This window comes from Kogia breviceps, chromosome 12 (genome assembly GCF_026419965.1).
Source record: "Kogia breviceps isolate mKogBre1 chromosome 12, mKogBre1 haplotype 1, whole genome shotgun sequence".
NCBI classification, from domain to species: Eukaryota; Metazoa; Chordata; class Mammalia; order Artiodactyla; family Physeteridae; genus Kogia; species Kogia breviceps.
Window position 1 is genome coordinate 79,604,619 of NC_081321.1, and position 26,801 is coordinate 79,631,419.

At 38.1% G+C, this 26,801-nt stretch overlaps 1 protein-coding gene across 2 annotated transcripts in view; it reads left to right on the forward strand.

Annotated features, from left to right (window-relative positions):
• Positions 1–26,801, forward strand: part of CFAP54 (cilia and flagella associated protein 54) — a 281,143-nt gene that overhangs the window by 200,147 nt on the left and 54,195 nt on the right. For both annotated transcript variants that reach the window (XM_059082492.2, XM_059082493.2), the window contains 7 exons: positions 4,256–4,411; positions 5,688–5,793; positions 6,732–6,828; positions 11,487–11,585; positions 12,102–12,243; positions 22,159–22,332; positions 23,749–23,972. In XM_059082492.2, coding sequence (XP_058938475.1) covers positions 4,256–4,411; positions 5,688–5,793; positions 6,732–6,828; positions 11,487–11,585; positions 12,102–12,243; positions 22,159–22,332; positions 23,749–23,972 — 998 coding nt within the window. The remainder of the gene's footprint in view (positions 1–4,255; positions 4,412–5,687; positions 5,794–6,731; positions 6,829–11,486; positions 11,586–12,101; positions 12,244–22,158; positions 22,333–23,748; positions 23,973–26,801) is intronic.

Genomic DNA, 26,801 nt, shown 5'->3' on the forward strand with positions numbered 1-26,801 from the left:
TCCCACAAAAAAACACAATAAAGGCTCTTGACCACATTTTCTTCTTTCTCCTTCTACCTCCTGACCGACCCTGGTGCTTCCCTGTGTGGCCCTGCGTGGCATGGTGTGCCCTCCCTCCTCTCGAGAACTGTGAGCAAAAATACTGTCTTTTCAATGGCAGTCATCTCCTGACCTGTTGACCTTGTCATACCTGAAGAATAACAAAACCCACATTTTGAAACATTACCCCTCACCTCCTGGGACCCATTTGCTTCCTGTACCAGCAGCTGCTCAGCTCAGGAGAGGCAGGTGATTGGGGAAGGGAGGGCAACAGAAGTGTGCTCAAACCATCACCTGCCCAGAATTTTTTCCCTTATTCCCCTTCTGCTCCTCCCCCTCATGACTAGTATTGATCATTATTATTATATGATTTTCATCATCATCATCATCAATCACCATCATCAGATATGAACTTTATTACCATAGGTAAAGCAGTTCACCCCTATATTGTTGAGTTTCCTCATTTATGAAATTAGGCTGGCATAGCTGACCTCTGGAATTCCTTCCAGCTCACTGATCCCATGAGAGCTATTTTTCTGTATGTTTGGTCCACAATTTGTTATATTACCAGTATATTTGATTTCTACAAGAACTTAAAGTACAGATTGTGTTAAATTGTACAGATTGTGTTAAACGTATTCTCTGCTTTCCTGCCTTACTAATCTTGAAGATGTGTCACCACTCAGTGGCAATACTGCTGCTGTTTTTTAGACTCACTTGAAGCAGAACAGCTTGCTTTCTGTTATATTATATTAAATACCAACTTAAAGAACAAAAACCGAAAGCAACTTTTCTGTCAAAACAACGTCAGTTTCACAACTTCTTTTTCACAGAGTTGATGTTTATTGCAAAAAGGAGCACTTCAACATTATGAAGCATAAAATCAGCTGATTTGATGCTTTCTCGACAGTTTTCCTTTATAGCGATAGTATAGATTGCATTGCAAGAATAGAGCCACTTAAAAAAATTCTTTTTCTTTGTGAAAGCCTCTTACAGAAAAAGACATTGAGATTATTTTTAAAAAACAAACAAAAAATAAGCATCATTGTAAGATTACTTATTTCCATTAATGACTGAACCTAGAGCTTCCTTATTAGCTGAAAAAGTAGATTACTGATTGTATAATAGGAGTGAAGAAAGGTTCAAGAATAGTGCTGGGGAGTGGGAATATAACAGGGAGTCATCATCTTTGCCTTCGAAGAGCCTATTATCTAGTTAGGGAGAGAGAGAAAAGTCAATAATTTCTGTAACAATTCTTTTTCTAATTTTAACAAAAATCTAGAAGATGATTCAAGTACTCTTATTATCTATTAGTTCTATATTATATAGCACTGTCTTGCATGTAGTCCATATATAGTACATATTGTACATGTATATAAGTGCCTCAATGACATGAAAAGACGATATTTTTGTCTTGTATTAATGAACACCTGTAGTACAATTTGAAACAGTAAGCAAGACATATAAGAATGGGAGATGGGCTTCCCTGGTGGCTCAGTGGTTAAGAGTCCGCCTGCCAATGCAGGGGACACAGGTTCGAGCCCTGGTCTGGGAAGATCCCACATGCCGCGGAACAACTAAGCTGGTGCGCCACAACTACTGAGCCTGCGCTCTAGAGCCCGTGAGCCACAAGTACTGAGGCCTGCACACCTAGAGCCTGTGCTCCGCAACAAGAGAAACCACTGCGATGAGAAGCCCGTGCACCACAACGAAGGGTAGCCCCCCGCTCGCGGCAACTAGAGAAAGCCTGCGCACAGCAAGGAAGACCCAACTCAGCCAAAAATAAATAAATAAATAAACAAATTAATTAATTAATTTAAAAAATGAAACATGACCCCAGAAAAGAGAATTAAAAAAAAAAAAAGAATGGGACATGTATTGAGATGTGAGGCTGTATGGGACAAATGGTATTAGCATATCCTTCTGGCCTAAGATCTAACTGCAGTTGGTAATTGTTGGGGTTTAAGAGCATGGACTCTGGAGAAAGAATTCTGGTCCAGTTCCCTTGAGGAAATCATTTAACTTCTTGGTCTGTCAGTTTCCTTTCTCATAAAATGTAAATAAGAAAGGTACCAGTCTCCCTGGGGTAAATTGAGTGAAATGTGTAACATGTTTAGAAGGGCAGCTAGTTTGTTCTAAGAGCTTTGTAGGTGTCAGCTATTCTCACTCTTCCATGCCTGGCCTCCATACTCCCCTAGGAAGCCCGGGAAGCAAGACTTCAATTTCTTCATCTCCATTTTCTCAGTAAAGTGCTACCATCCTGCCTTGTCCAGAGGAAGGGCTCTGTAACTTCTCCCTGGATAAAGGGCAGGGGATGCGGGGGAGAAGGATACTTTTTCTACTGTCTTCCCTCTCATATAGCACATTCCTGAACTAAATATTTACAAAACGTCCTAGGTTTCCTGAAAACTCTTTATAGGGCATGGCATCTTGGATTTAAAATTTTCAGAACTTGAAGGGACCTCAGATATTTTCTAGTTCTGCTGCCTCAAGGCTCAGAGGCACATAGGGATTTGTTCAAAGCCTCAGATAACGGTGGTAGCACCAATGACTGGCTTGTACTCAGCATTTCAGCTACAGCTCAGCAGCTGTATCCTTCTGCAATCCTACACTGCCTTTCTGTTCATACTGCTCTACTGTGCCTGTTAAACTACTCTGTTAATGCAGTTTCCCTCCCAGTTGCCTTTTACTCTTTATCTCAACATTTTTCTTCTTTAAACTTACCAAAAGATAAAGTGATCATCAGCTGCCGGCCTTGACAGCTGTATTATCTGGGTAGGCATCCCTGACCTTTCCCAGGTCTGGCCAGGGCTCCTGTAACCTGCTACCACAGTGTCCAGTGCTTTCACTGCCACACAATCAACCACACCGTGTTTTGATTGCCTGTCTGGCCGTTCTCATTCCCTGTTGGACACTAACCTCCATGGTCTCTCTCTTAAGGGGTTACTGCCGTGTCATGGTTTAGGGTATGGGCCCTGGAGCTGGACTGCCTAGGTTTAGATCACAGCCCTGCTACTTACTAGTCACATGACTTTGGGCAAGTTAATTGAACTTCACCGTTCCACTGCTTTTTCCTCTGTAACATGAGCATAATAATGGTATCTACTCAGAGTTGGGAAGATTGCATGAGATAATGCTTAAGTACTTGGGATGGTACCTGGCATGTAGGAAGTACTTAATGAAACTTAGCTCTTATTTTTCAATTTTCTCGTTTTTTATCCGGTGCCTAAGCACTCAGAAAATATTTGTCAAATAAATGTCTGTCTGTCTGCCTTTGAGGTGATTAGAAATTAAATCTAATGCCTCTTCAACAAGGCAACAATCCTTCATTATGTTAAGTAGTGATGGGACCGTATAAGAAGTCTAACAAAGTATGGCCTTTGTCCATAATGGGTTTGCCAACTAGTTGGGATGACAAAATATGCAATGCGAGCAACCACTATAGAGCTGAATAGAAATTACTGCCTATTAATATATGCAAATTTTATTGGTAACAACATAAAACTACATAAAATTTCCAATTGTTTCCCTACTAACAACCTCATCTTAGGAACACAAAAGTTGTTATGTAGAGCATTATGAAATTTTAGAACTGAAAGAGGCTTGAGAGCTTATCCTTCATTTCATTTTTATTTATCTTTAAAAAATTTTTATTGGAGTGTAGTTGATTTACAATGTTGTGTTAGTTTCAGGTGTACTATCCTTCATTTTTAAAATGATGGGAGGGAGGGTGACGCAAGAGGGAAGAGATGTGGGAACATATGTATATGTATAACTGATTCACTTTGTTGTAAAGGAGAAACTAACACACTATTGTAAAACAGTTATACTCAAATAAAGATGTTAAAAAAAATGAGAAAATGTTGAAATTTATCAAAGACAAAGTTTCAGAGGTATATTGTTTAAAGTTCATTGATATATTTGGGTATTGTGTTTCTTTAAAGCATTTCTTCAATGCTAAAAACTAAAGACCCCCAGAGTTCTTCTTTTTTTTTTTGACCATGCCTCAGGGCTTGGGGAATCTCAGTTCCCTGACCAGGGATTGAACCCTGGCCATTGCAGTGAAAGCCCAGGATCCTAACCACTAGATCACCAGGGAACTCCCTCCCAGAGTTCTTCAATTGTACCTACTGTGAGAGAAGTCCGGTAACTGGGAGGTTTGTTATGAATACTGTATATCTATTGTTCCCTCTTCATCCAACTGTCTTTCTTTTAGGACATACAGTGGCTAAGCAAGTATATTATACCAATAAAAAGAAGGATCCCTCAAAGTGGTTACCTGCCCTTCATCTTTTTGAAATAGCTTTGAAGCTTGCTAAGACATCAGGAACAGAAGAACAAGAGGTGGAAGCCGAAATCTTTTTTCAGAAAGGTAAGAGGTATTTAGGGTCAGAACTATGATAAAGTTTGAGGATTATTTTTTTCCCATGAACAAAAGGCTTCTTAAAAACCTGGTCACTGATTATACAAAATACTGATTTTACAAAGGGCTTGGTGATGGCAAACACCTTGGTATCTCTGCCAAACTCAGTTTTGGATAAAGAGAACACTGCGTAGTTTAAGTTTATATCTAGAAAGGAAAAAAGTACTCCATTTTCGTTTCTTTTATAATTACAATTGACCTTCCTTACACAAAGTTGCATGTTTGACTCAAAAATCTCAGCATCAGCCATTTAGCTATGAATAATGTTTCTTAAAGAATGCTTGGAAGATATTTTTTTATTTCATTACTTAGCTAAGCATTTTAGCTAATTTCTATAAAGATACATACCCATTTAAATTAAATAGCTATAGCAATCTATATTTATAACTTATATACAACACACATTTGCATAATACATTCATGTAATTTTATTGTGGCCATTTTAGCCATGAGAAAAATTATGATGACAATTGGTATCACTTATTGAGCATCTACTAGACACTGAGCACTGTAGTTGGTGTTTTACATCTCATATTGCCAATTCTTACAACAGCACTACAAGGTAGGCATGACCAATCCCAGTTGGCAGATGAGGTGCAGTCTGGGTAAATAACTATATGTAAGTCCAGATGTGAACTTAACACCAGGTGGCTCTGTGCCCTGTGCACATGCTGCTTGGAAACTGTGAATCCTTTTTATAGTGATTGTAAGATTTGCCTTTCCTGCCCTTCTTGCTACAGAAGTACCATTCCAGCGCCTGCATTTGAAGGCTGTGGCTCACCAAGAGGGGTGGAAGCTGTGTGCAAACGAGAGCGTTTGCATCATCCGTGCTGGTTTTCATGCGTTTGTTGACTTTCTAGGGTTTGTTTTTAGCAAAGGTGTTTTCTCCAATACCTGCGATGATAGAGGAAAGAAGAAAATGGATTTAGGTAAAGGGAATGTGCTACAGGGGGAAGTAGGAGCACAAAGTAAGGAAATGGAGGGGAAAGTCAGATGATAAGAACAGTTGTGTCTGGAAAGTGAAAGGAGGCAGGGGGAGCCTTCCTGGGGAAGGAAGCAACAGCTTTTTCCCCATTGGCTTACCTTCTAGCAAGAAACAGGAGACGGATGGACAAAAAGGACAGCACATTCAGTTTTCCAAATGTCCTGCATAAAATATTTGTTCTGAAGTTCTAAATGATAGAAAAAGGAAAAACCATCTTTGTATATCCTTTTCTTCTTTCAGGCAAAATAGAATGTCAACTATTGATGGAAGAGAAATCTCCAACTTTGCAACTTGAGAGTCTGTTTGAAGCTATACAGCTAAGCTTGAGACATGATCAAAACTCAGGGTAAAAAAAAAAAGACTTTTCATTATCATGACAATGTGTGTTTGGGTTTGAGACCCGTGTTCTGGTAGTACATTGACTATTTAAGGCTGGAGCGACTGGGGCACCCTTTTCCCACGGCGGGGCTAGTTCACTGGGGTCCATTGTGCAACAGGTTCACGGACTTCCTTTTTAAGCCTGATGCTCTTGGCTCTGCTCCAGGGCCTCGTTTACAGTGATGGTTGATGATGGTGGTTAGCATGGTGACATACTGGACTGTAAATAGCTTCTAGTCTGTACTCAGATTGATCTCCTGTCAGTCCCAGGTTACAGGAGCCTCCACTAGATGTGAAATTGTATCTAGAAAGGATTTATGTGAATATTCACTCTGGTTCGGCAGTACCAAGGCTGGCCAACTCAATTCTGTATAAAAGTCACCTTAAGATGGAGAATAAGCCAGCATTATTACAACTGCACTGATTTAAATGGTCCCACCTGACAGGTTTGATAGTGAATACACAGACCTAACCCATACCGAATCACGGCTTTCAGCATAACTCTTATGTGTCTCTTTCGAACTTATTATAATTACCGTAGGAGAGTAGAGAGAGAGGTCTGGTTTTCCAGGCAGGTTCCTCCCGTCTTGATGGTCACTTCTTTAGTGCCTTGTGTGCTGGAATATTCCAGAATGATCTTGATGCTGGGCTGCATTGTGGTCATGGCATGGAGTATTGCCAGCACAGGACAAGGTAGAATGCTCAGCTCTCTTCAAGAGCTTTCAATTTCAGTAGGAAGGAAGATGCCCGTGTCTAAGACACAAGTGCTCTGAAAAGAGGGTGAGTTTGGAACAGATGCTGGTTTTGCCTATTTTTGCCTTTTATTCTCTCAGAAATTGTTGACACAAGATGCAAAAGATTATGAATGGTGAGCTATCTAATAAGTACAATGCTGTATCATTTTAGATTGATAAGAGACTCCTACCTCGAAATAGCCCTATTATTTTTGCACATGAGGAAGCCAAAGAGCAAACTTTCAGCATCACCATTAACGCTTACTGAGGTAACAAATAATGTTATTAGAAATTTAAAGTATGTTGCCTTTGAACTTGCTTACTTTGCTAGCACTGTGCTATGGAAATAAAGAGACTGTTTTTCTTTGTGACTTGAAGAAATTAATTCATTACTTAATGCTCACACTCATATTTAGATACCTCTTTCGATATTTTTATGTAAGACTCTGGAAACAGATTTCATGTGGACATTTTGCCTGTTAAAATGTTATCCATGAAATGTAGGTGTATATAAATACTCTAAGTCATTAGTATCGATCAGGAGATTGCAGGAAATGACATATTGGTTAAGTAGATGGACATGTATGGTTTTTACCACTGATGTGGCTTGCAAACAGATCACCTTTTGAAAAGAGTCATTCATTCATTCATCCCATATCTATTGAGCACGTACTATGATCCAGGCCGTACTCTGGAAGGTGATAAAGCAAGGTTCAAGACAAACTCAGTACTTGCTTCCGTGCACTTATTCTTCAGTGGAGGGAGACAGATAATAAACATGGAAAGGAAGAAAGCAAGAGGAAGAAAGGTGGGAGGAAGTGAAGGAAGGCTGGGGGGTGCTTTAGGTGGTGAAATTTAGGATTAGGAAATAACTCTGATTGGTGGGATTGTGAATGACTGTGGTGGAAAGAGCTGGAAAGTGGGATGTGATGGATTGGGAGGGAGCATGCAAAGAGTGGTGGAGGCGTGTACTCCCTCAAGCAGCACTTCCAAGTAAGGGGCAGAAACATCTCCAGGGATCCTGTGATCCTGATGAGGTCTGAGATTTGGCCTTTCTAAGGAGCTCCTGGGTAATGCCTGTGCTGCTCTGTGGGCCACACTTGAGTACCAAGGATCCAGACAGAGGGAGATCCTCTGGGCAGGAAGTTGGGTGGTTTGGAGGTGGATGAACCCAGTAACTTTGTTTTCATTTTTAAATAAAAACTGTCTAGTTTTTTATTCTTTAAATTTCAGTAGGTGTTATATATTTCATTCTTATTAAATAATCCTCTGACCCACCAAAACATCTTTTCAGAAAATTTGGATGTCAAATCTCTAATTTTTGAGACAGCATAAACATGATTTAAAACCTTTAGGCAAATAAGCTTTCAGTCAGTTGAACTACTCATATGGTTGCTGCCTTAGGTGGATAGCAGCTTTTTTTTTTTCATCAAAATGATTACATAGAAAACTTACTTTTGTGGTGTGATAAACATCTTTATGTCCAATAAGAGAAAACAAAAGTATTTGTTTCCATAGCAATTTGCAATGCAAATTAATAAGATTCTAGGATAGAAGTATATCACCTTTTGGGCCTTCTCTAGGGAGGTGTTTATAATTAATTAAGAGCTTGAACAAATAAGATTTGAGTGAAAAGAATAGTATAATTCTGTACAATATGATCATCATTTTCTGTGTATCTTTTTAAAAAAAATTAATTAATCAATTTATTTATTTTTGGCTGCATTGGCAGTTCTTTGTTGCTGTGCAAGGGCTTTCTCTAGTTGCGGCGAGTGGGGGCCATTCCTCATTGCGGTGTGTGGGCTTCTCGTTGTGGTGGCTTCTCTTGTTACGTAGCATGGGCTCTAGGTGCACGCTCTTCAGTAGTTGTGGCTCACGGGCTCTAGAGTGCAGGCTCAGTAGTTGTGGCACATGGTCTTAGTTGTTCCGCGGCATGTGGGATCTTCCCGGACCAGGGATCGAACCTGTGTCCCCTGCATTGGCAGGCAGATTGTTAACCACTGCGGCACCAGGCGAGCCCATACCACGTTTTCTTGATCCATTCAACAGGTGATGGACATACGAATTGTTTCCACTTTTTGGCTATTATGGTCCATGCTGCTTTGAATATTTATATAGAAATTTTTTATGTGGACATATGTTTTCAATTGCTTCGGGTGTATACCTAAGAATGGGATTGCTGGGTCATATGTCAACTCTCTGTTTAGACTGTTGATGATCTGTTAGATTGTTTTCCAAAGTGGCTGTACCATTGTGTATTCCTACCAGCAGTGTATGAGGGTTCCAACTTCTCCACATCCTTGATAACAACTGTTATTATTTATCTTTTTGATTATAGCCATCGTAGTGTGTAGAAGTAATATTTCATTGTGATTTTGATTTCCCTGATGGTTAATGATATTGACATCTTCTCATGTGTTTATTAGCCATTTGTATATCTTCTTTGGGAAAATGTCTATTCAGATCCTTGGCCCATAGCCTAAATGGGGTTATCTTTTTTTATCACTGAGTTGTAAGAATTTTAAAATATATATTCTAGATATATGTCCCTTATCAGATACATAATTTGCAAATATTTTTCCCAGTTGTGGCTTATCTTTTCATGCTGTTAATCGTATCTTTGGAAACAAAAAAGCTTTTAGTTTTAATGAAGTCCAATTTATCATCTTTTTCTTTTATGTTTTGTGGTTTGGGTAGCTCTTTACCTAACCCCAGATGTTGAAGATTTTCTCGTATGTTTTCTTCTAAAAGTTTTATAGCTTTAATGTTTAAGTCCATGGTCCATTTTGGATTAATCTTTTTTGTAAAGTGTGAGGTAAGGCTCTGAATTCATATTTTTGCACATAGAATCCATTTGTCTCAGCATCATTTGTTGAAAAAACCATCTTTCTTTACTGGATTGCCTTGGCTCCTTTGTCAAAAAGTTTATTGGTCATAAATGTATATATTTATTCCTAGACTCCCAATTCTATTCCATTGATCCATAAATCTACCTTTATGTGAGTATCCATTGTCTTGGTTACTGTGTGGCTTGTAGTAAGTTTTTTGAAATTGGAAAGTACATGCCCTCCAGTTATTTTCTTCCTTTTCAAAATTGTTTTCACTTTGAGTCTTTAGCATTTTCATATACACTTTAGAATCTGCTTGTCAATTTCTGCCAAAAAACTAACAGAATCTTGGTAGACATTGTGTTGAATCTATAGATCAATTTGTGGACAGTTGGCATGTTAACAATGTCAAATCCTCCAGTTCATAAATATGAACTCTCTCTTCATTTATTTAGATATTAATTTTTCTCAATGTTTTTTTACTTTTCAGTGTACAAATTTTGTACATTTTTGTTAAGTTTACTTCTGTTTTGAACAGGTATTTTCTTAATTTCACTTTCAGATTGTTCATTGCTGGTACGCAGAAATACAGTTGATTTATGAGTATTGAGTTTTGTATCCTGTGATTTTGCTAATAAACACATTTATTAATTCTAGAGGGGTATGTGTGTGTATCTTGGAATTTTTTACATATAGCATCATGTGTCCTGCAAACAAAGACAATTTAACTTCTTCATTTACTATCTAGATGCATTTTTTTTCTTTTTCTTGCCTGTTTGCATAAGCTAGTATCTGCTACTCAATGTTGAACACCTCTCAATCCCTCCTCAATAAAGCCTTCCTCTCAATTCAAAATGAGCTCTCTTTTTTTGAATGTATGTCACTAATTGTTCTTACAATATAGTTATTTAATGTTATTCTGTATTCTTCACTCAATGCCTATTAACCTTGTTTCCAGAATTAAACAGGTGAATTGCCCAAGCTTATATAGTCAGTAAGCTGGCAATGGCTACACCAGAGCCTAAGTAGTTTTATTACAGTTGGTGACTGGGGTCTCCATATTTGGGACAGGACTGTATTGCTTAGATTTTAGATTCCCCATGGGCAGATCTCTCCAGGTATCATCTGTCTACCTCAAAGCTTAACACTTGATCTGGGCCAGGCCACCTTTGTGCATTGTATTTCCTGCTGTGGCATTAGCTTTATTCATTGCATTTCTTTTTCCTTGGGAGTCTTATAGCCAGCAGTAAAAGAAAGATATTTTTGTTATTGCTTGTTTTATTCTGGAGTTTTGTTGAAGATTTTAAAAATTGGCCAGAATATGAGCATCAAAAATTAGAACAAGCAATCTAATTGAATAGTTTTTACAGATTAGTTAAATCTTTAAAATTGACTATTAATACTTAAAAAATGTAAAACAGATACTATGTTGCTGGTGGAGTTTCTGTTTACTTCTATACTATTGACTTTTTTATATTTAAAAGCTGAACACACACACACACCCTCCCATGTTAAACATATCTCCATTCATTGTCACTTTTTGCTATTCTGTGGAACGTTATGATTACTGTCATCCCTTTAATAGTTTTGTAGTTAGAAAACTGATAGCAAATACCTATCAAAAACCTTTAAGTAATATTCTTGTTTCTGACATCTTTACACACAATATATATTCAATTTCTAGATCCTCTATTAAGATGGTAAATAACATTTACTTAAGATGTAGTTTGTGTTTATTTTATTGTTATTCAAATAATGTAAGCTCATCTAGAAAATCACAAAAAAGATAAAAATAATTAAATTACCCCTAAAACCTGGGATAACCACTGTTGATAATTTTCTCTGCTTGTGTATACAGGGAATATATGTGTGTACCTATCTTTAAAAAAATGGGATCATATTTTGCATGCTGTTTTGTAACCTATACTTTTCTTTTGCTTAAGATAGTTTGGATGCCTTTTCATGTCAATAGATGAATATACATTATTACACTTAATGGCCATGTAGTGTTCCACTAAAATCTCATCTTCAGAAGATGAGAAAATCTATCACGAAACTTTGTGATATCTTTATCATAAAACATTTGCCATATTTTTTAGGCTCTTCCCAGAAGGCATAGTTCTATTGAAGAGCCAACAGTAAATAAATCTGAAATGCACAGTTTATTTGCCTGGATTGCAATAAGAGCTGCTGCACAGGTTGGTGTGAGTTTTATTTAACTCTTCTTTTAATCGTCACATCTGTTAAGGCAAAACAATGTATTGATACAAGAGAAAGGAAAATATCACATTCTTTGGGATTTGCACCAATGATGTTTCTTTGGGAAGATTAGAAGTGCTCTTTATATGTGTCGTGTTTTTAATCTCTATTAGCCAGACTTGGTTTGATTCAACTTTTCTTTAATGAAAATAATGGGAGATACACATGTGCACATATTTGACACACAATTTGGCAAGTGTCTGTCATAGCTAGGGGAGGTAGCCTATTCAAAATGACTTATTTATTGATTAAATTGTCAACAGGCATGATTTGTTTGACTATGATATATACTACATGTTGGGGATCACATACTGTTTTTCAGTTTGTCTTTATTTTTTCCCTAATGTGTACCAAATGTTATGTTATGAATCTGCTTTTTCACATTATTTACCTAATGGATAATCTATGAATCAGAAAGCTTGCATTTATGAACTCTAATTATGCATTAATTTTAGGTCAGTGAGGCTGTGCTGGCAATCAACCTACTTATCGGAAAGAAGAATGCTAGAACTGATAAAGTTAGTCAACGGGCATTACTGAATCTCCCAGAATTTGCCACCATGGATCTCTTGTCTTCATACACAGATTATTTGCTTGGTAGGTTTGAATGTTAGGCATTTTATAAAATTGTAATATATGTACTGTGTAATCAAGTTTCAGAGGTTTAATTGTAGAGATTTTAACTTAAAAAGGACAATAGTTTGGGGAACCTGTGGGAGAGGATGGGGTCTTAGGATCTAGCTGCTAAAACATAGGGACCTCAGCTCACTGTACATACATACATGATACTCCATCTGCTGCTGCATTTCAGATGCAGGGCTCTGTTAAAAAATGGTATTTCCTGATGTTTGTTTATTTTCCAGTTCACACATTTCAGATGAGACCTTTGGGGATTATTTACTTGAGGGACCTTATCTGATCCTCTAAAATGTGTACTCACTCTTACACTCTCATATGGCTCCCTGTCCTTTTTCTTAGTTCTTTTATATTTGTGTGTGTGTGTGTGTGTGTGTGTGTGTGTGTGTGTGTGCCTGTGCATGTTTGAACTATTTCTCTTATTTAACTATTGTCAGCTTCCTGAGAGCAGGGACTTTAGCTATTTGATTTGCTGCTCTTTCTACAGAAAATCACACATTGCTTACACATAGCCGGCATTTGATATTAATATTTGTTAAATGAATGAATGAGAGGTTAGCGGAATTTAAACTTGACCTTACTGCTATGTTTTTTCTTACTTATGATGCCTTTGTTGGTTAGTAAACTATAATGTAAAGCTCTAAGTCAGATCAGCAGTAACATAGATATTGAACATCACTTACACGTTTGCCTGTTCATTTATTCAAGAAGTATTTATTGAGTGCTTCTTGTGTGCTAAACACTTAGATAGGTTCTAAGGAGCCAAGTACTGGAATCTTACTTCCAGAGGATATTTTAGGAATAACAGTATCTAATTTTGCTTGGCACTAGGTGAGCATTGAGCCAAAGGGAATGAAAGTGTTAACTTTAACCTGATGGGGGTGCGAACGGTCTTCCTAAAGCCTCTGAAATCACACCTGTACGCAGTAGCTTACTCTGCTACAGTGTTAAGTCAACCTTAGCTGAAGAGTTCATGTCTGAAATCATCTCCTTCCTGACTCTCTCCTGAAGAATAGGTGGCCCAGACTATTTTCCAACCTAAAAATGGTTTGCCCTGAGGTTAAACCATTAGATGGATTTTTATGCCAAGCTATTGTTTCCTTATTTTTATTGCCTTCATGCCTAGTAGGATTTTGCTTCATCAGATTTCCGGACCGTGGCCTGGATCTCAGACTGGGTACATGGCCTTCCTTAGAGTCCCCATAGATAGGCTCCCAGGGGACAAAGCAGGACAGTCTGGCAGCAGGGAGGGGCTGGTCACCACTTTTTTCTCTTGACACTGCTTGTCAACTCAGTTCTCCCTGGTTCAGAATGCCAGGAAGGCAGTCCTTTTAGAAGCACACATTGTTGTTTTGCTACAAAGAAAACGCAATATTAATAATGAAGAGGGTTCAACTTATACCTTCATCCTGTCAAACCATTTAATTTCTCTCAACCTCATTTGTCCTAATCTGAAGACTGAGTGAATTAGATTTATTTATGGATAAGACTGAAATCTGAAAACTTTAAGACTGTGATTCAACATGGCTGAACATGGCTTCCAACATGGCTATTTCTTTTTCATAATGGCCCCGTATTACCTCTGAAACGTCTGTCTACTTTTTCCTAGACATTTTCTTGTTTTACCAGTTTTTAGGCCAGGGATAACAAATAAGTTTCATCTAAAATGCTGTATTAATCAGTTATTGGCAAAATTATACTGTATACCAAACAACCCTAAAACTCAGTGGCTAGAACAACATGACTTCATTCTTTTACTTGTCTCATGTGTTCTGCTTCAGGCTGCAGGCTGAGTTCAGGTGTACTCTGTGTACATTTGTTATGAGACCCAGGCTAAAGAGGCTGTGGCTACCTGGGGCCTGCTGTTCTCAGGGTATAAACCAGAGCACAAGACCAAGCACAGAAGTACACTTGAGGCCTTTCTTCACATTACATCCCATTAGGCATAGCAAGTCATATGGCCAAGTCCAATACCAGTGAGGCAGGGAATTAGACTCTGCCTGTAGAGGAAGGAAGAGGGGTGTGAATGTTTGTGGAATGATAATCCAAACTATCACTTATGACACGTTCAATCTATGGCTGGTAGCCACCTGAGAAGAATTCTGAACTTCTGTATGGAAACACTGGAAAAGGTGCTGCGGTGATCACTTAGTAATGTCACCCGTGGGCAATGGCATCCCCTAACCAGATGATCTTAGTTGATCCAAATGGGCAGGTAGCCTTCATCTCAGCTCTTCTTATTACTAGAATTTATGCTTTACTTTTCTATTTCAGTGGTTTTCCTAGCATCTTCCAATTTTCAGTTTTCATTTTGTACCATTAGCACTCGTTTACTGTTGTACCAAGATAGTAATTTGAAATGACCAAATATTAAAGTCCAATTCATTTTGTATTTTGCCTTAAGAATAATAATTTTGCCCTCCAGTATTTTCCTAGCAGACTGATCATTAATTCATGTTATGATTTCCCTCACTTCAGTATTTGGATTGGAAGGAAATATTGAATCCCCAACTGATTGCTGCAAATACCCAGATGGCAGTAAGGTTCATATTATAATGAATTTCTAAAGGGCAACAATAACAAATAAAAATTGTTTGATTTTCCTTGCATTCGCATATATTAGCATCCAGGAGAAAACCCCCTCAGTGATTAACCTTCACTGGCATTGACCTGTACACGATGTGGTAAATGATATTCATTGTTATTGTGTGCAGAGCCCTGTACCAGATATTTCTGTCCAGAGGGAGGGAGGAGTCACAGAACACACCAAGGAGTGGGTCTTGCCTTCCATGAGCTTCCAATCTTTGGCCATTAGAACAAACATCCACTTTGAAATTATACAAATGCATCTTTTAAGAGGACCAGATTAATTAATGGAGGCAGATTATTGTATTTTAATCTGAAGCTGGACACAGGTGGGGTGGGCATATGAGTTTATGAGGAACTTTTTTTTTTTGGAAGAAGTACATGTGGGGCAGATACAAATGAACTGGAGGCATGGATACCAGATAGGAGGGGGAGCTCATTTTCTCAGCAGAGCAGTTGACAATCAGAGAAGCATGGTGACAAAATAGACCAGTCACGTGTGGAGGATGGAATATAGAGCATCTTGCCAGAACCAGAGAGCAATTGTATGATGTCTATAGAACAATAAGAGAATTGAGTGTTGTAGCTGGTCCAATTTATTGCGGTTTCTTTTACGTTGTCTTGTAGGAATAGAGACCCTGAAATGATGCTACTGGTGATATGGGACCATATTTAGATTGAATGCAAAAAAACATTTACTCCATGTCTACTTTGGGCCCAGTTATATTCAAATATACACCATCTTTTTGTCTTGATTTTCCGGTGGGCTTAATAAAAAATTCAGCTAGGATTAAAAATTATTAAATTCTATAACACACTTTGAATTAAAAGCAACATTTAGGATTAGTGGTTCCGGATGCAGCCTCTCACAACTAAATACACTTGATATATGGAAAAATATAAACATGTGTCATGCCAAAAATCAATGTTGATGAACCTACTGTCAGAACATAGAGATCTATGGAGCAGAACTGAGAATCAACTGACCGAGAATCAACGAGTACATGCTTTGCCTCTTGAAACAGAGAAAACCATCCATCCTGAAAAAAATATGATTTGTCTTTCCCATACTGCCTTGCCCCTGGCTCAGAGACATGGGTCAATGCCAACTAAAAACTGGGATGTCATTCCTCTACTGCTTTCTTGGCTTTTTCTATTCCTCTGAGACACAATTTCCCATAGTGATGGGGAACTAGGGAGCCACATTATATCCTCAAATCTTGAATAATTAAACCATGTACAGGTGAGGATGGAGATAAATCATTCATGCTTTCAACAGTGATTTTGTGTGTGTGTGTGTGTGTGTGTGTATGAGCATGTGTGTGAATATGTGCTGTATCAAAATCCAGAGTGTCAGCAATTCATACAATGAGGGTATGATGAGAACCATCCTCAGTGAAGCAGAGCTGTCCTGGGCCAATGTCTGTAAGAGTCTAGATGTTCCACTCAGAGCTCTGCCCTTTGATCACGTAAATCTGAGAAAGGACGGTACCATGACCAAGGGCAGAGCATACGTTCTCCACTCTCTATTGTCAGACACGAGGCATGAAGAGACCCTATTCTAGACAGAGTCAACAGTGAGAAAATAAGAAACAACAGATGGCACATGTGAGAAAATATTGCCACATGAACACAATGGAATGCTATCCTGAAGACTCAGAGGAAGATTGACCCTTGAAGGAACCAAAGGAAATCTAAGATGGTTTGAAACTCTTAGCAGAGCCTAAGCAGTCACTCCTGATGCTGTGTGCTGGTGCTTTCTTGTGTGATTTCATTTATGCTTTAGGAAACTCCTGTGAGAGTGTCACTATGCACATTTATTAAATGAGGCAAAGTGCAGAGAGAGGTTATTGAACTCTGGTTGATAGTTCACGGCTAATATAGACCCTCATCTATACAATTCTAAAGGCAGTGCCCTGGATCACTGTGTTGGGTGTGATAAATAAGTTTTACCAGGAAATCAAAATGCAGAATCAATACTTCTGGTCAACCTGTTGGCCTGAGCTGTCATGAAAGATGCTTCTGCCCTCCCCAATACAAACCTATTACAAGTCTGGATAAAATAGAACCAAAATGTTTTAATTTATAGCTGAGCATAAAATCAGGAAAGGGAGATCCCAAGTCACCAAAGTAAAATGAGAAATTTTAAATAAGAGCTGCAGCTGAGGACTCACTGGAGCAGGAACAGCCAGGGCTGAGACTTGAATGCCTGGTGAAAGAAGGGGTCTGGAAGGAGGGCCCCACAGGGAGGGAAAGTCAGAACCTAGCTAACTGCATAAAATTGGGGTTCAGAGAGGGCTTGTCCACAAATTGACGACTAGAAGTACGCTGCCCACTGGCCTGCGTAGCTGCAGAGCAACATGCCAAGTGCCCAGTGAGGGCCAAAAAGCAACCACAGGGGAGAAGTCCGAAACCACCTAAGACTGTGAGGTTGGAATTCACACCTCCTGAATGATGCAGGGAAATTAGCATAAATACTGGCCCAGAACCAGTGAAAGCATGCAGATCTGGCTGCGGATAGTGGAAACTGTTGCAAAGGGATACTCTTCAATGCAGGGTATAAGGGACTCTCCCTCCAAGAAATTCTTCTGAAGATAAACAAGACAGCACAGATGACATCTGGACATATTTGGGCATCATTTTTGGATTATAAAGAGGAAGAAAAAAATTGTTAACAGTCAGAAAAAGCAGACTTTCTACAAAGGAACAGAAATTGAACTGGTCTTAATTTTTCTCTGTGACATTGAAGACCAAATGACAGGGACTTCCCTGTCATTTGTAAAGAAATCCACCTTTCAATGCAGGGGATGCTGGTTTGATCCCTGGTCAGGGAACTAAGATCCCACGTGCCGCGGGGCACCTAAGTCCGTACACCACAACTACTGAGCTCGTGCACCTCAGCTAGGGAAGCCTGCATGCCGCAAACTACAGAGCCCACATGCTCTGGAACTCGCACTCCACAACTAGAGAGAGAAAACCCACACGCCGTAACTAGAGAGAAGCCCGTGTGCTGCAACGGAAGATCCCACCCACATGCCTCAACAAGCATCCCGCATGCCGCAACTAAGACCCAACACAGCCAAAAATAAATAAATAAATATTAAATAAACCTTTAAAAAAAGATCAAATGACATTGGCCAAATATGTATCGAGATTCTTTTTTTTTCTTTTAATTTAGTTCAATTTTTTGCATAGGTAATTCATTCTCAAGAATCACAACTCAAAAGTCATATAAGGGTATGGAGAGAATGTCTCCCTTCCATCTTCTCTGCAAGTGCCTCAGTTCTCCTCCCCAGAGGCAGTCAGTGTTGTCAGAATATTAAGGTCCTATTCCTGCTGTAACAAATAACCACAAATTTAGTGGCTTAAAGCAGCACAATATATTACCTTACAGTTCTGGAGTTCTGAAGTCCAAAATAGGCCTTACTGGGCTAAAATTAAGGTGTCAGCAGGGCTACTACATTCCTCTGGAGGCATTGGGGGAGGATGTTTCCTAAGCTTTTTCAGCTTCTAGAGACTACCTGAGTTTCTTGGCTTGTGGCCCCTTCCTGTAGCTTCCAAGCCATCAGAGTAGCATCTTCAGTCTCTCTGACTCTGATACACTCAGTCTTCTGCATCTCTTTTCTACATACAAAGACCCCTATGATTACGCTAAGCCCACATGGATAACGTAGGATAATCTCCCCATTTCAAGGTCAGTTGACAGGCAACCTTAATTCCATCTGCAACCTTAATTCTCCTTTTCCCTGTAACCTAACATATTCACAGGTTCTGGGGATTAGGGTGTGGAAATCTTTAGGGAACCATTGTTCTGCCTACCACAATTGGTTTCCTGTGTTCTCTACCAGAGATATCACGTGCTTATACAAACTGTCAGGGTTCTGTTATAGAGGACAGAATCCCCTCCAATTTGTTTAAGCAGGAGGAGATTTATTAAAGGACTTTCAAAATCCCTGTGAGGGCTAAAGAAATAAATTCCAGGCTGAGCATCCAGAAATGACTAAGCCATACATAACTGGATCACCAAGGGAATGCAGGTTTTTGTTTTCTTTTGTTTTATAAAGTGTCTTAGTCTGTTCGTGCTGCTATAAGAAAATACCACAGACTGGGTAGCTTGTAAACAACTGAAATATATTTCTTACAGGTTTGGAGGTTAGAAGTCCAATATCAGGGCACCAGTAGATTGGGTGTCTGGTGAGGGCCCACTTTCTGGCGCATAGATGGTGCCTTCTTGCTTTGTCCTCACATGGTAGAAAGGGCTAGGGATCTCTGGAGCCTCTCTTATAAAGGCACTAATACCATCACTTTGGGGGGTTAGGATTTCAACATATGAATTTCAGGAGGGTGGGAACGCAAACGTTCAGACCATAGCATAAGGGAAGCTGTAGAATCAGAAATCTGCCTGCGAAATAGGAAGACTGCTCTAGCTGCAGCCTCACCAATCACACCACCTCTGCCAGAATCCACACAAGCAAAAGATGCTTTGACTCTTGTTTTCCACACCACTTAGCACAGTGCCAACTTCAGGTCTTTTGTGAATGCACTGAATTTGTGATACCTGAATCTCATCCAGGGCCCTAGCTGCAAGAAGATCTCAGAAATGTGATTTTTATCTCTGCAACTTCTTTAATATAGGTAAGCACATTCAGAGATTAGGAAAAATGTTGAGTGAACCAATATGGTGCACACTAATACACTGATATATTTTTCCCTTAAAAATACAAATAATAGTATAACCATTAGTATTCATAATTTTATGCTCCTTCCTCATTGTTTTTCTTCAACCTAATGTAAGTGTATCTGTTGGCAATTTTTTTCAAATCAATACGTAGCTTCTTTTTATTGTTGCATAATCTTTATAAAGATGCACCATAATTAGTCTTCCTTTGATAGATACTTACGTTGTTTCTACCCTTTTGCTATTACATACAATTTGCTCTCTATATATATCACATAGATATCTGTTGACCCAATAGACATACTAACCTATGTACAAAGTTTTACACATATGATATATATGTATATTTATAAGTGTCATATGTATATGATTTATATATATAGTATATGTATAATTATATAGGTATAAAATTTTGTTCATAAGCTAGTATATTGATTGGGTCAATTCCCATAAGGAAAATTTCTGGATCAACGGGTAGAATCATTTGTAAATTTGATAAGGTTTGCAAAACACCTTCCATAAAGGTTATGCCAATTTGTTTTCCTGCCAGTAATTAATAAAAGGTCTTTTTTCCCCATACCCTTGTTGACACAGGCATATTACAAACATTTTTAAACCTTTGTCAATATAGTAGGATGGGAAGATTTAAGTTTAATTTACACAACTCTTACTAGGACTACGCTTAAGCATCTTTTGTGTGAACTTTCTGCCCATGATTTTTTTGTTTGTTTGTTTGTTTTCCATTGCCTTTTCTTTAAAAATCTGTAGAAGCTCTTAATTATAGAAATCAACCCTTTAGCTATGATATTATTTGCAAATATATTTTTTCAATTATCATTTATTATTTAGCCTTCTTTATGGTGGTTCTGTCCCATGAAGAAACTTTTTATTTCTAAATGGTATACATTATTAACCTTTTCTTCGATAAGTTTTGCATTTATGTCATAGTTAGAAAGGTTTTGTCCCTATTCTGAGACTATGAATAAGTTCTCCCATGGACCCTTTTACTAATTTATGGAAATCTATTTGGAATATGTAAAAAATAACAAATGGATACAATTTTAGTTTTTCCAGATGTCTACTCTATTTCTGTAGTTTTTACTCATTTCCTATTGATCTGTCTATTCAGGTTTCAGTACCACACAGTTTTAATTATTGTAGCCTTATAATATATTTAATATCTGTTAGAGTAAATCCCCACTCATTACTCTTTCTTTTCAAAATTGTTTTTCTTGTCTTTATGGCTTTTTTTTTTTTTTTTACTTTGGAAGCAGCTTGTCTAGTTAAAAAAGCTCTCTCATAATTTCATTAGAGTTTCATTACCTTTATATTTTATCTTAGAAATAACATTTTTCTTCTATTGAGTCATCTTAACCAAAAATATTTTATGTCCTATATTTTTTAGTTCATACCTTTTAAAAAAATATTAGTCCCTTAGGAGTGTTTTAATGTTTTCTTTAAATAGATCTTGTATACTTCTTGTCAGGTTTATTTCTGGATATTTTACCTTTTTATTGGTATTGCAAAACTTTTTCATTAGATTTCTACTGGTTGTTGTTTTCGTGTGGAGGCTATTGATGTCCCTATATTACTTTATTATCTTTAGGTATTTTTCTCCACTTCATCTTTCATGAGCAAAGTCTAGGTCAGTAAATGTTTTTATAAAGGGCCAAATAGTAAATATTTTATGCTTTCTGGTCTCTGTTGCAGCTATTCAACTCTGCTGTGTTAATGTGAAGGGAACCATAGACAAAATGTAAAAGAATGAACATGGCTGTATTCCATTAAGGCTTTAGTTATGGACACTGACATTTGAATTTCATATAACTTTCACATGTCACAAAATACTATTTTTAAAATTATTTCAACCACTTAAAAATATAAAAACCATTCTTAGCTCATGGGTCATACATAAACATGCATGGGCCTGATTTGTCCCATGGACTATAGGTTCTCCCTTATGGATTTAGTTAATTCATTTGAAATGCCATCAAATTAATGCCTGTATTTATTTGTTCAAGTTTCCTTTTTCTTTGTTTTGGTAATACAAACAATGCTGCCATGAGTATCTTCTGCAAGACTCCTGGTACACATATATGAGTATCTGCATTTAAAATTTTATTAGACCCTGCCCAGGAATTTGCTTTCACAAGTGCTGTATGAGAATTCTGGTTTCTTCACATTATTAACAATATTTATTATTTTCAGATTTTAGTTTCTGTTTATTCCCAAGGAATGTGAAATGGTATTTCATTTTTAATTGCATTTATCTGATTTTTAGTGATGCTAAAAATTTTGGCCATTTGCGTTTCCTTTTCTATGAGTTGCCTGTTGAAATTTTTTGCCCATGTTTCTGTTGAACTAGCTGACTTTTTCTTATTGATTACATAGTAGAGAAAAAATAATTTGTGTATTCTAAATATCTTTTCTCAGTCTATGGTTTGTCATTTAACTTTGTGTTTGGTGTCTTTTGTGATATAAAATTTTAAAAAATTGAATGTAGTCCTAAGCATCAGTATTTCCTTTATGAGTTTTGCTTTTCTTTTTTCATATATGGTTATTTTTCAAGGAAAGCATATATGTATTCCAATTTTTTTTTTTTTGACTTTCAGATAACTACCAAGTTGCCTTCCAGACTGCCTGTACATTCTCTTACCCTAGTGATGAGATATATGAGAATGTAGATACTGGGAAAAAAACCCCAATTAAAGTGGATATTACATGGATTCTTCTGTTGCGCTATTATATTCACCTGCAAAGAATTAATAATATGAGCAAACTGCTAGGTAGGCCTTTGCTGTGTTAAGAAAGAATATATTCCTTTCCAGTTATTGTTTAAGTCATATTTCTTATTTAGAATTATAAAATAGTTTTAACTTCTTTCTGAGTGAACTCTCATCAGAAGATGGAAATTTCAGGGGTTCTTAAACTGAGATACATGGACCTTTGGATAGAATTGTATTTCAATGTATTTAAAAACGTCCTTAGAAGGAGGCGTCCAGAGGCATCCCCCAAGACTGTCAAAGTGGTGTGTGGGTCAAAACGGTTAAGAATCAGAGTGACCATAATGTGACAGCTTATAAAATGAACAAGGTGAAATTTTGGCTTTAGGGAGAGAGTGTTCCAGTATCCAGTATGTAAAGAGAAAGATAGAATATTTATTAACTCCACGAAGTTTTGGATTTTGTTCAGGTTTTTTTTCTTTTAAATCATTGATGCTATCTAAACAATATCCAGAAAAACTTGTATAATCTGCTTTAAATCAGTTCCTCCTATGTTTCTGTGACAATGTGTTTATCTGTGCCCATAAAATTGGTGATTCAGTGTCGCTTATTGGCAAACAGTTGGAAAAGACAGGTTGATCATGCCAGCGCCCAGCAATGGAGAAGCCAGCAGGGCAAATAGGCCGAGTCACGGAGTGGCTCCTCATGGTTATTGGGAGTTAGCGATGGGATGGACAAGCACTCGGAAAGGTGTTGGGTAGAAGGTGCATCATGATGGGGCCAAGAGTTCAATGTCAAGGAAGTAGACATGAGCCAGGGCAGCAGGCCCTGGTGAAGCCCTCCCCCTTATCAACTCAGCTCACTTCTGGATTCACCTGCTGGTGCTTCCCATGTCAATCGCCCACATTTTACTGCTTTCTGCTCTGGGCTTTCTCAGAAGTTACTACGGCCCAGCATGTAGGCAGGACAGCCTGGAAGTACCAGGGATTCCACACACTCAACAGTAACCTGCAGCTACTGAGGTAGGGAACTGGTAGATAGTTGTAACATTGATGGAACAATGTTACATGTTTTTTCCAGGAGGTCCTCAGCAGGACTGAGCCCTCCTTGTCCATAGCTGTAGCCCTTTCATAACTCACTCTCATTGGCTCTTTTCTTCTCTCTATCACACTTTTCCTGTTCTCTCACTTGACATCGGTTTTCAAATAAATTACCTGCACCTACATTTTTGCTTTAAGTTATTTTGCGGGGAAAACCCAAAATAAGACAGCTAGATAGAATATTTTGCATTGTTAAGCTTGGCCAAAAGCAATTCTATTAGTATATAAGCTTGAAAAATGGAGGAAGGTCATGGGCAGCCACTAGCTGAGGTGGGGATATATAGGAATAAAGTTAATGAGCAAAGACCAACAATATTGAGACTATTTTGTTATCTAACATGACTCTATATTAGTGTTTTGGTTTTTTTTTTCCTTTAAGCATCTCTGAAGCCAGGATCTGGAATGTCTTTGCCAGATGACACACTTCTCACTTCTCTTTTCAACTCTGGATTGATTTTGCGCCAAAAAGAAATGCATTTTTTCCTTAAAAGATCCTTACAGCTATATTCTTCTTCTTGTATTGATGAATTTCCAAAAGAACTATTTCAAGTCATAGAAAATCCATCTTTTCCAGAAAAATTCTTAAATGACTCATCAAGCAAGGTAATGTTTTAAAATATTATATGTTTTTGCAAGACTTCTTAGAATCATCCTTATATTTCCAAAAGAAGCACATTAACCTCAATGCTGGCACAAAGGTTTCTAGTTCCCTCAGAGTTCCTGGGAAGGCTTGTTTCTGTTTTACCAGAGAGAGGCCAACCAGACATCCTGGATTTTCTGTTTTCTTATGTCCTGTTCTGCTGCTTTCATAAATCTTCAAAATGTCTCAGAATTTTGTATATTCCTACACATAACAGTATCTCTCAGTGAGTCATTTTGCCAAGAAGTTATACAAATTTCAGTATAATCACCCTATAAGAATACTAGACTAAGTTTCTAAATCTCTGCCCAATTTCTGTACCTTTGTTTTACACATGTAATAAAAAAAAATTCATTCTGTGTATATTTTACAATCATGATTGTGATAAATAGTAAAGGGAAGGTTTTTTAAGTAAAGTTAAAAGCTTGAAGGTTTGTTTTTATGGGGGGGGGCAAGTGTTATTAAATTGGATGGGCTTTCCCAAAATATGTAATATGGAAACTTCTTCTTTTTTTTTTTTTTTTTTTTGTGGTACGCGGACCTCTCACTGCTGTGGCCTCTCCCGTTGCGGAGCACAGGCTCCGGACGCACAGGCTCAGTGGCCATGGCTCACGGGCGCAGCCACTCCGCAGCATGTGGGATCCTCCTGGCCCGGGGCACGAACCCATGTCCCCAGCATTGGCAGGTGGATTCCCAACCACTGCGCCACCAGGGAAGCCCCTGGAAATGTCTTTTAAGTTACCTATTGAAGAGACATAAAAAGAGGGGTATGAATGAAGATTTTTAAGCTACTGGGGTCTTGAATAATAGTAGTTTTAAAATAAACTATCAAAATGGATGAATTGGAAGACACGGAAAAAGTACAGAGTTTTATTAAAAATAGAGATTTGTTTCAAATTTGGTATATTCAACAAGCATATGTTTAATACTAACGATATGCCAGACACTCTTAGTTGGTAGAGGAAGCAGGAATGGATAAGGCATAGTTGCTGTGCATAGCTTTGGTGTGGTAGCAGAGAGAGATGGGTAGAGTTATGGCACAAAGGAAAACTGCAAAACTTCAGGGATGCTTTTAAAGAGAAAATGGCAGGGTTAGCAGCAGAAAGAATATGAAAATTAAAATGTTATTTCTACTGTCAATAGTGTGTAGGGCTGATTGGCAAAGTGTAAACGAAAGGCAGTTATCCAAGAAAGAGCTGATGTAGTAACCAAGCTTATGACCATAGGAATGGAAAGGAAGAGATGGATGTAAAAGATATGGCTTCAGTAAAATTGAAAACAAAACAAAACAGCTTAGTGACCCTGTGGAGATGGAAAGTGAAGACAAGAGAATGATCAATGTTTATTTCATCATTTGGAACCTCTGTGATCATTAGAGCATGGTAACACAATTAACAGAAACAGTGGAGGTGAGAGGGTGAGAATGTTTGCAGAGAAGGCTGGTATGTTCAGCTCTGAGATACAGAGTTTGAGATTATACTAGAAAACTTTAGAGGACATAAGGTAAGTTTTCAATATGTATTTGTGAAATGAATAAATCAAGTTATTTGCGTAGAATTCTTTCTAAAATAGGAAAAAAACATTCATTTATTTTGAATTATCTAAACTTTGGACTTCACCATACAGTACTTTAATTTTTCTAATTATAGACTTGCCCATACCAGACAAGTTCATGTTTCTGTTTTCAACTATCCAAGAGAGTGACCTGAAAATGTGGCTTGTTCCAAATGGGAACCTTTTCTCAGTTTATCCTACTGGAGTATAGTAACCTTATGTTTGGGGTAAATAATAATAAAATTATTTTTTAAAAAAAATCATTCTTTGGAGCAAGAGAGTAGGGTGACTGTGAATAAACTGTGATTTTAAAAAGTAGTGGAAAGGCCTACTAAGGAATATTTAAGAATTCAGTTAAAGAAGTGATCCTCAATTGGGGTTATGGAGTTGGCCCCAGGGCAGTGTATTGGAATCCACATAGGAGGATTTTTCAAATTACTTCTGGATTCTGGGGTATTGGGATGGCCAATACTCAGCATCTCCATTTGCTGCCCCAGATTCTAAATCTTTGAGAAATAAAAGATTAAGACATGGTGGAATTAATAAACACCCAACTTTATGAATCACAAAGTTGATATTGTAGGATATGGTTTATATTTACTGGTAAATGGTCTCCCTAGTCGTGATTAGCAAAGTTTACAGTTCTACCAATCCAGGCTTGGGGGTTTTGGCAGGGAGGGGGATCATTACAGGCCTACTTAAAATCTGTGGGGACAGAAACCCTTTAAAATCTGTTGCATGGGGCTTCCCTGGTGGCACAGTGGTTGAGAATCCGCCTGCCGATGCAGGAGACACAGGTTCGTGCCCGGGTCCGGGAAGATCCCACATGCCGTGGAGCGGCTGGGCCCGTGAGCCATGGCCTCTGAGCCTGCGCGTCGGGAGCCTGTGCTCCGCAACGGGAGAGGCCAGAACAGTGAGAGGCCCGCGTACCAAAAAAAAAAAAAAAAAAAAAAAAAAAAAAATCTGTTGCATGAAGGAGCAGAGACTGTTAACTCCCTACAAACAGTATGCTCCGAAGCAGAGAGAGCAGAATAATGCATATTCAAAATTCTTTTTCTCAAATTCACCAATCAAGTAACTCTCTTGAGGGAGAGGAGTGAGTGGAGGTGGAAAGGCCAGGAATGTATCGTTAATGTCTGGCCCTCCACAGTGCAGGAAACTGTGGAGTGGGGTCACATCATTTCCATCTAACACCAGAGTCTGGTTCACCCATCCTTGGAACCGAGACTACCTTGAGG